The sequence below is a fragment of the Macrobrachium rosenbergii genome, chromosome 7 (genome assembly GCF_040412425.1).
Source record: "Macrobrachium rosenbergii isolate ZJJX-2024 chromosome 7, ASM4041242v1, whole genome shotgun sequence".
NCBI lineage: Eukaryota > Metazoa > Arthropoda > Malacostraca > Decapoda > Palaemonidae > Macrobrachium > Macrobrachium rosenbergii.
The window spans coordinates 3,652,501-3,662,500 of NC_089747.1; the positions used below are offsets into that span (position 1 = coordinate 3,652,501).

The 10,000-nt window shown below is 36.5% G+C and overlaps 2 protein-coding genes across 14 annotated transcripts in view; one reads left to right on the forward strand and one right to left on the reverse strand.

The window, feature by feature from the left end:
* The window catches only part of LOC136840030 (uncharacterized), a 318,614-nt gene that overhangs the window by 85,400 nt on the left and 223,214 nt on the right, over positions 1-10,000 (reverse strand). For 4 of the 5 annotated variants that reach the window (XR_010853503.1, XM_067106332.1, XM_067106334.1 and 1 more), the window contains one exon: positions 6,137-6,281. Coding sequence is in view for 3 of the 5 variants with exons in the window: in XM_067106332.1 (XP_066962433.1) it covers positions 6,269-6,281 (13 nt within the window). In the remaining 2 variants the exon portion in view is untranslated. Of the gene's footprint in view, positions 1-5,864; positions 6,282-10,000 lie in introns of those variants that run through there. The other variant, XM_067106333.1, reaches the window with a different exon arrangement.
* LOC136840024 (uncharacterized) overlaps positions 1-10,000 on the forward strand; it is a 168,353-nt gene that overhangs the window by 30,360 nt on the left and 127,993 nt on the right. For all 9 annotated transcript variants that reach the window (XM_067106317.1, XM_067106324.1, XM_067106321.1 and 6 more), the window contains one exon: positions 1-723. This exon is cut by the window's left edge and continues 20 nt beyond it. In XM_067106317.1, coding sequence (XP_066962418.1) covers positions 672-723 — 52 coding nt within the window. In that variant the 5' untranslated portion in view covers positions 1-671. The remainder of the gene's footprint in view (positions 724-10,000) is intronic.

Here is a 10,000-nt window from a genome sequence, read left to right on the forward strand (position 1 = left end):
AAATGAAAAAGAAATAAAAGCAATAAAAAAAAAGGCGATAGAAGCAGATAAAACTAGCACGACTTGAGTGATGTAGCGATAATTAACAAAACAGTGACATGAGGTTATGTCCAAAAGAACGCGCCCGGAGACCCGAACAAAAACAATGCCGCGCCACCCAAAGCGAACTCGACCACTTTGAAAACACGCGAGCAAAAGAATGACGCGATGCGCATTTGAGTGAATAAAAGGGAGGCAGGAGCGAAGAGAGAAAAATATGGTGGCAATGGGAGTGTGAAGAGAGGAATAAAGGGGAAAATATTGAGGAGGGGAGTGAAAGCAAAAGGTGAGAAAAGGGAGGGAAATACAGAATCGAAAAACAATGAGTTGGGAGAAAGGCTGCTGCTGCTGCTGCTACCACGACGAAGATGCAGTCAAGTGACGCGCGCGAGGTCGCAAAGAAAACGGGAAGTTGTAAACAAAAGAAAATGATGGTGAACGCGAGTAACGCCTAAAGGAAGAGACAAAGCCTTCTGCTTTATCTCGGCCATCACCATCATCACATCGTCATCACCACCATCATCTTCATCTTCATCTCCGTCATTACCAACAGCCCTCTTCCTCAGGCCCATCTTCTTCAAGCACGGAATTAAGAGGAAGAAGAGGAGGAGGAAGAAGAAGCAACAAGCAAGATGGGAAACTTGGCTTCGAAGAGGAAAGAGACTTCCTTCGATGGAGAAGATGGTAAGTTAGACTTAACTTCATTTATATCTTTATTAGGATGAAATAACATTAATAACCGTGCCTACGAACGTATTAATGACATAATTACACACCAATCAACTTGTTCTCTGGCTTTGAGCTCTCTGTATCAGCCGGGTACTCACGGACGCAAACACGCGTCTAAAAATAGCGGTATAAACATAAATATGCTCTTTCATGTCTCGTGAAAAAAAAAAGATAACACTTGTTGAGTTGGAGAGGGAATGACTCCTATCTGGCTTCTGTTTTTGACTAAAGTTAAAGGGTAACCACTCTCAACGCGCTTGCAATGAGGAAAGAGAGAGAGAGAGAGAGAGAGAGAGAGAGAGAGAGAGAGAGAGAGAGAGAGAGAGAGAGAATCACAAGGGTTAAAGCACAAGAAAGAACAAACGTTCATGAATGATTTAAAAAAATGGATTTTCCCCTCAAAGGACAGGTAGAAAAAAATTATTTATTTATTTATCTGTTTATTTATCTTTCACATACAAACTTTTGTGAAGACATTGGAGAATGACAGGCAATTTATTCCCTCCAAACCCACTCCAGGTCAGAGAGAGAGAGAGAGAGAGAGAGAGAGAGAGAGAGAGAGAGAGAGAGAGAGAGAGAGAGAGATCTTATCTCGGTCAATAAGTGTCTCCATGCCAAAATAGGGGGACGTGGTGTCTCTCTATTTGCAAGAATAGTAATGAGTTGCTGAACCTTTTTGATTTTTAAATATTCTCATTTTTTTCGTCTTTTAGAGCGAGTACCCCCTTACGCAAACAGTACTGTTTTCAATGGCGCACTCGTGTGTAAAAATAAAACTTGTTTGTAAAAATAAAACTTGTTTACATTGGCGTACTTCATTGTAAACAACCAAAAAAAGTTCATGTGGTGTTTATGTGTAAACAAAACTGCATTGACTTGCGGTTCTGAGCAAACAAAATTTGTTAATATTTGCATTAATAAAAGTTGGTGTAATTTTTGATAGGAACTTTCCGTTTATCAAAGGCAAACATTTACTCTGAGAGAGAGAGAGAGAGAGAGAGAGAGAGAGAGAGAGAGAGAGAGAGAGAGAGAGAGAGAATTTAACTTAAGCTTCTTATCCAATTATGAATACGGCCGTATTCAAACACAGTGTCCCAGTCGTTTAAATGAATATCTAACTTTTGTTTATAAAAAAAGGAAAAAACTTTTTTATAATATTCTTCTGTCCCTTCCCGACCCCACCCCTCTCTCTCTCTCTCTCTCTCTCTCTCTCTCTCTCTCTCTCTCGCTTAAAGACGATATGAAGATATAAAAGTTAGTGTAATAACTGAGGTTGTGTGACGCTGTTCGCCCCGTACAGATGCTTCCTTGTGTTGTCAGTAGTGTACAGTTACATAATTAAATAACATTTGTTTTCATAAATATTATTTATATTTATATTTATATTTGTTATTAATATTATCTACGATATTATTACCAGAATGAAGTTACTGACAGTGGCATCGAATTACCACCTTCTGTGCAAACTTCTCAGTTGGAGGAATGAAGGGACTGCTGTGGGCCGAAACCAACCTTCTTAGCAATCACTAAGAAAATCAGAAGACTGGCGTTCACCATTTGTGACGTTTATATTTATATGTACTATGTAATTTTATAAGGATCATTAGCTAAAGTCCAATTTTTAAAATATTACAAAATACATCTTGCACTACATATGCGGTTAAAAACTCACGGTTTTGAAATGCGGAAAAATTATATTAGAGGCAACACAACCTCACGCGATTACACAATTACGCGCGTTTCCGTGTCAACAAAGCTCTGATTATAACTAAAAAAAAATGCGTGCAAAGCTGAACGTAGAAACTTCAAGTCAAAACTCAGGATATTTCTTCAGACAACTCAGCTTTGTGGAAGAAAATTAGATATGCAAATGATTGAAGGTTAAAACCCATACTGACATGATATTTTAAGGTCCTAACTCCTTCGTTTCCATTTGGAAATTTTATGGATCTCACGTTTTATCCGCCTTAACGTTTCTACTTTTGTTTATCTATTGCAATTTGTCCCATCTTCCTTAGTACTACTAGACAGTCTCCATATTTCCTAGAACATTCATTCGGAAATCTAACCTCATTGCTTCCTGTTGAGAGTGTTCGGTAATCTTGTTTACAAAACCTTTTAGAACATTTATTTTTTATTTCTCAAGATGTCTGAGACTACATTTTTTCTTTCCTCTTCCTTTGACGTTCCATTATTCCTTTTATTTCTTTTCGTTCTCTCCCTCTCTCCATTCTTCCACGGCTTGCATTGTCTCCATTTGTATCCAAGCCATCTACGCATTTAACTTTCCGTGTCTTGTTTACACCTTTTCGTATTTCTTTTTCGAGATTTTCTTTTACCGTTGCTCTCTGTTATTTTAACTTGTTTTTTACGTGTTTCCTTCATCCCTCACGCTTTCTCTATTTTCCCAAAGGGTGCTTTTTGATTTTTGTTTATTGTGTAAAGGTTTGCGTGTGTTAATCCGAACAAAGAAAATGTTGAACTTAACTCGTGCTCTAGTTTATGCAATACAGGAAAGGCATTCTCTCTCTCTCTCTCTCTCTCTCTCTCTCTCTCTCTCTCTCTCTCTCTCTCTCTCTCTCTCCGTTATAATGTCAATAATTTATAAAATGAAATCGTTAAACTTAATAGTGCCTAATTTGTATAATTGAAGGAAGTTGTTACCGTCCCCACCCACTCTCTCTCTCTCTCTCTCTCCCCTTTCTCTCTCCCCAAATTTAAACCCCTCAATACGTAAACAAGCGTCACTTATCCTAATCGATATTTAATCTATATAATGCAAGAAAGGAATTTTCGCTCCCTCTATCTATAAAACTATCTCTCTGTCTCTCTACCTCTCTATCGTCTATCTATCTATCAAACTGCCTCTCCATCTATCTATCTATCTATCTACTTCCCCATCTATCTATATATCTATCCATCTCTCAAACTGATACCCACACGCCTAATAGAGTTCTGACTATCTATCTATCTATCTATCTGTCTGTCTATCTATCTATCTATCCATTTTTCAGATGGATGCCCACACGCCTAATAGAATTCTGACTATCTATCTTTCTATTTATCTATCTACCTATCCATCTCTCAAATGGATGCCCACACGCTTCACAGAATTCTATCTTTCTATCTATCCATCTCTCAAATGGATGCCCCAACTTCTAATGGAATTCTAACTATCTATCTATCTATCTATCTCTATCTATCCATCTCTCAAATGGATGCCCAACTTCGAACGGAATTCTATCTACCTATCTATCCATCTCTCAAACGGATGGCCACAACGCCTAATGGAATTCTGCAGCATTTCATAAGAGAAAGGGGCATTTCTTTCTCTGAGGCGCCTTCCCTTAAGCGACTGTGGCATGAAAAGCTCAGCAACGGTTTACCGCCCATTAACGGATCGTCGTCGTCGTCATCAGCGATTGCGAATTCGTTCGTAAGACTTTATTATTCGTTTTAAATGTCCCTCCCCCCCCGGCCCCCAACCCGCTTGCTGAGGTTGGTGGCGGTGGCGGTGGTGCTGGTGGGGAAATGTGTATGGCTGTTCCGGAGGATGAGAAAGGAATATGGAAAAGAAAAAAGAAACTCGCAGGAGAAAATTCAGTTGGGAAATTTTTTTTTCATAGAATGGAAAGAAATTTGGGAAGGAAAAAAGAAAGTCGTGGGGAAAAAATACGAGAGAAATTAGGCATATCATGGAACAATAGTTCGAGAGAATGGGAAGAAATGTGGAAAAATAGTCGTAGGAGGAAATTCAATTGGGAAATATTTCCGTCAAAAGGAAATTTGGGAAGGAAGGAAGAAAGTCGTGGGAAAAAATTGACGAGAGAAATATTTACGGGATCATGGCATACCACGAAACAATAATTCGAGAGAATGGGAAGAAATGTGGAAAAATAGTCGTGGGAAAAAATTCACTTGTGAAATATTTGTTTCAGGGAATGGAAAAAATCTGGGAAAGAAAAAGGAAAGTCGTGGAGAAAAAATTCAGCAGGGAAATACTTAACGGGTCGTCGTAAATCATGAAAAAATAGTTCGAGAGAAGAGGGAAGCAAATTTGGAAGGATAACCAAGAGTCGTGGGGAGAAAACTACGAGAGAAATATTTATGGATCATTGTGCATCACGAAGCAAAAATTCGAGAGAATGGCAAGAAATCTGGATAAAATATTCGTGGGAAAAATTTACGGGAGAAAACATTTACTGGACCATGGCATGTCACGAAACAATAGCTCCCGAGGATGGAAGGAAGGAACATGGAAAGGAAAAAGAAAGTCGTGGGGGAAAATATAACGAGAGAAATATTTAAGGGGTCATCTTATATCACGAAACGAAAGTTCGAGAGAATGGAAAGGAAAGTGGAAAGGAAAGAAGTAAAAAAAAAAAAATTACTTAAGAACATATTTACGGGATCATCACATATCGTGAAACAAAGATTCTATTCTGTCTCTTTGAGTTCAGAGATTTTCTCCAATAAAACGTACAATAGTTAATATGAAAATAAAAGGCATTAAGTAAATAACCAAGTAAAAAAAACTGACATGAACAACCTTGATAACAGATGTCTAAAAAGGAGAAATGTTTTATAAACACAACGCATACGACACAAAAAAAAACTTATAAAAACATATTTTCGAACTTTCCATACATACCGGAAACAACACTAAATTCGCCAGTGACAATGGATTCACAAGCTGGATTATATAGATATGACTGGACAATAACAGTCTGCTGAAACAGCAGAACAACAAGATGACTTTATGACCTAGCCACTTATATAGAAATTGTAGAATGCAAGAGGTGTTACCAGGAACCCGTGAGCGGAAGTGACCACCTACAGCATGCAATAAACAACACGGATTCTGAGAACGTGGCCTAATGGTGAAAGCCAAAATAGCATACAGGGAAATCAAACAGCACACGACGGTATATGCACATGCACTCACACACACTACACACACACACACACACACATATATATATATATGTATATATATGTATGTAAATATATATACACACACACACACACACACACACACATATATATATATATATATATATATATATATATATATATATATATATATATATATATATATATATATATTGAAGGCATGGTAAACCTGTAGACTGAACATTTAAAAACTCATCGACTACTAATACCAATATCGACGATATCTCAGTTTGAAAATCTTAAATTTGATAAAAAAAAAAAAAAAATAAACAAAAGCCGAGGGACCGCGACAAGTCATTAATCTTCGGAACACCTCAGCGCAGTAAATCAATTGATATATTACTATAAACTGGCGTGGCGTCATATTAAGAAAATCATATGATTTTTAAAGCATGCAATTGGTAGAATTACTCACCCATTCCTTCGACCCATGGGACCCGCTGTGATCCTACGCGCCATGGATCCTTACTTCTAGAATAAGGAAACGACACATCCTTGGTCTGTCAGTTAGTCCTGTTTCCTCCAGTGACCTTTCTCTACGCAGAAACTAAATGCAAAACCTGAAATTGAATCGGTATTTTGTAATGAAATTTTTTTTAAAATAATCACCGTAAAATAGTGTTACTTTTCTTTAAAATTAGCATACTGTAAAAGAATTGCTAAATTAAATCGGCATTCAATACAAATGATCCAATCTGGGAAGAGATCCATAATAAACTGACAAATGTATTGTGACCTCAATCAAGAATAGTAACGTTTGAGTTCACATCCAACATGAGAATACCATACAGCTACCCCGTAATGGGGTAGTGCCGTCAGCGCACCTCACGTGGTGCACTGTAGGCATTACTAAATGTTGTTTGCAGCGTCCCTTCGGCCCCTTGGCTGCACCCACATCTTAGCCTTTTACTTTACCTCCATTTATGCTTCCTTTCTTCAGTCTTGCTGTCCTACCTCTCTAACTATTACTTCTTAATGCAACTGCGGGGTTTCAAATTTCACCTTAAGATCCTTGTACTTTCATCTCATTTATTTTCTAGATCTCTTCATCTTACTGTTAAGTCACTATATCTTCATCTTCTCATTGTCTTAAGCCATGAATGGCTGACAGTTCCCCAGTGTTTTGTTTGACAGCCGAAATTTCATCAAATATAATCAAACTATTCAATAAGTCATGCAAAGCCTGAGATACAACGACCAGAAAACAACGAAAAATAATCTTGCATAAAACTTGTCAAGGTATTACAATCTCGCGGAAAAAACCCAAAGAATTTAAATATCACAGTATATTTTCTCGGAATAAAAAACGACAACTCGAAACACTTACTCAACCTGGGGAAATATAAAATCGAAAACGCCACGCAAAATTGTTTCGGATATACCAGAGAAATACGATAACACGAGCCACGGCGAATTTGCAACGTAAAACCGGAAAAGTCTGGCAAATTGAGTCCACGTGGAACGGGGTAATACTATGCAAATAACTATGCCGACATATGAGCTGAAACAAAATATATATATATATATGCACGAAATAAATTCACACGTATCGAGGAAGAGTTGCAAAGCCAATTTTCAGATACGAAACAGTTGAAAGAATGTATGTAGTTATGTACACAAATAGATTTACTTTAAGAATGCAGACTTAGAGGTATTAATCAATGAATTGTAATGATGGAATTTATATGCAGTAAACCAGGTATTTACAGAATATTTGCGACAATAAATCTTGCAGATAAAATTCATGCAATAAATTAGACCTTTACAGGACATTACATTAACCCTCAGATAAACACCATAAAAAATAATAATTAAGTGGTACAAAGAAATTTCATACTACATAACATTACACTTAAAACTATTAATGTTGCCTAATGCAATGTCACGTATTATCTACATATTTTATTGCAAAAGCAATTGAGAATAAATACGTAAATGCATTGGCCCCCTAACTAACGCCCCCCCCCAAAAAAAACATGTGAACGTACCATTATCAAGGGGGGACCACATTTTCCTGTTCCAAAAAGCCGAACCATGAAAGGGATAAGCATAAAGAAGAAGACTTAGTAAAATTACCCTACAACTAGGGTCATTACTTTTAAAAACGACGTGAAGATGGCGCTAGTATCATATAAGTGGCGAGTGGTGGAGTGTTAAATCTGACTGCACAAATGTGTCAGAAGGAAAAGCCGATTTTCCAGGAGGAAGGAGGAAAGTCTTTTTCCAGGAAGGAGGAAAGTCTTTCTCTAGGAGGAAGGAGGAAAGTCTTTCTCTAGGAGGAAGGAGGAAAATCTCTTTCCAGGAAGGAGGAAAGTTTTTTCCAGGAGGAAGGAAGAAAGTCTCTTTCTAGGAGGAAGGAGGAAAGTCTTTTTCCCGGAGGGAGGAGGAAAGTTTTTTTCCAGGAGGAAGGAGGAAAGTCTTTTTCTAGGAGGAAGGAAGAAAGTCAATTTCTAGGAGGAGAAGTCCTTTTCCTGCTTTGAAACGAATCAGGAACAACTGATATTCTCTCCGACTCCGGTGACTGTGACCTCGTTTTGACGCCCCACATCAGCTCATACCAGACTGCTAGGATTAGTTGCTGGCTTCATTAGGGCTTGTTTTCATTTAATAAAAGAATAAATTAATCTCTGTTTTCATGAGCCAGGGCGTTGATCACGCCCTCAACCATTTCCTTCATCGAGGTTGAGCCCGCTCGAGTATAAGCTCTTGTGGAGTTCATCAGCAAGCACTTGACGTCAAGAATGAACGATGGAAAGTTGTTTTAATCTTCGAAGCACATCGAGGCTGAGATGCTGCCTCCTAAACTTGACAGCAGGCAAATCATTCTTGGTTTTACAAGTGAGAAATATGGCTAACTGGGAATTTAAATTTTAAAAAATGAAAAAATATATAAAAAAATTTTTTCTGGGTTTGATTGGTTACGCTTAGGCCTCCTCAGCATTTTATGGTAAAATATGTATTTACTCTCTTTCATGACAAACCTTTTCCCTAACAGAACAATAGGCAATATCACGTTCATCCTTTTATTGCTATATCGAAGACGAAGCCGACGTACAGAAAACTTACGCATACACACACATACATATGTACGGATATATACATAGATTTCATAGGAATTATGACACAAATATTCAGAATCTTACAGCCAAAGGAAATAATAACTAATAAGTGCATCTTCCCCTGCCAGGATTTGAATCTGTGTCTTTCGGAATAGATACAGAGGAACACAATCTTCTTATCTATATATATATATATATATATATATATATATATATATATATATATATATATATGTATACATACATAATGCTAGCTGAATATCCTTCCAAATGTTGGGGACTCAGAGGGGCCAAGCTCTAACCCTGCCCAAATGTTTGTTTGATACGCCTTAATGATCACACAAATGCCCACGGGGTTAAGACAGAATTAATAAGAGAGCCCTGCCTTACACATTAAGCTCTGCCCTTGAATAGATGCTCAGTCAGTGGGGACAAGTGCTCTTTGTGCCGCCACTTTAAATTCTTTCAGTTGGTTTGTGAACAAACAGACTACGGGGTAGTTAGGAAGGAGGGGTACTGGTACTTTACAGTGCCCATCGTTCCTGCCTTATGTTTAATCTTGATTATTAAATATATGTATATATATGCATATATATATATATATATATATATATATATATATATATATATATATATATATATATTTAGATATATATGTATAGTTATATATAAGTGCACACAATATACACAGATATATATATCTTATCCTATTTAGTTTTGCTCTAGAAAAACCATCAATACCTGCAGGTATAATAATAATAATAATAATAATAATAATAATAATAATAATAATAATAATAATAATAATAATAATAATAATAATAATAATAATAATAATAACAATAATAACAAGGTAGATGTACTTCACTTCCTGTCATTAAATATGGCGATAATTTATTTGCAATTATATACATCAAACAGGTCTACTGAATAAGTTTTATACTGATCTTTCAGTCTATTTTGTATATTATTGCTGTCTATGAGTACTGTTTAAATTTTCTTTTTTAGATTTTCATATCATTGTTAGAAGTAATGAATTTTAAAGTAATTTTATCACCTCGACTTTAAAATGTAAAATTGTCTTCAAATTTAACATACACACCGTTTATTTTAACTGACATTATAGTTTTTCAGTAAAAAAGGTGTCGACCTGTACCTAAGAATAATATTAACTAGTATATAAAAAGGCAAATGCTTTACTTAAAGGCAATGTATACAAA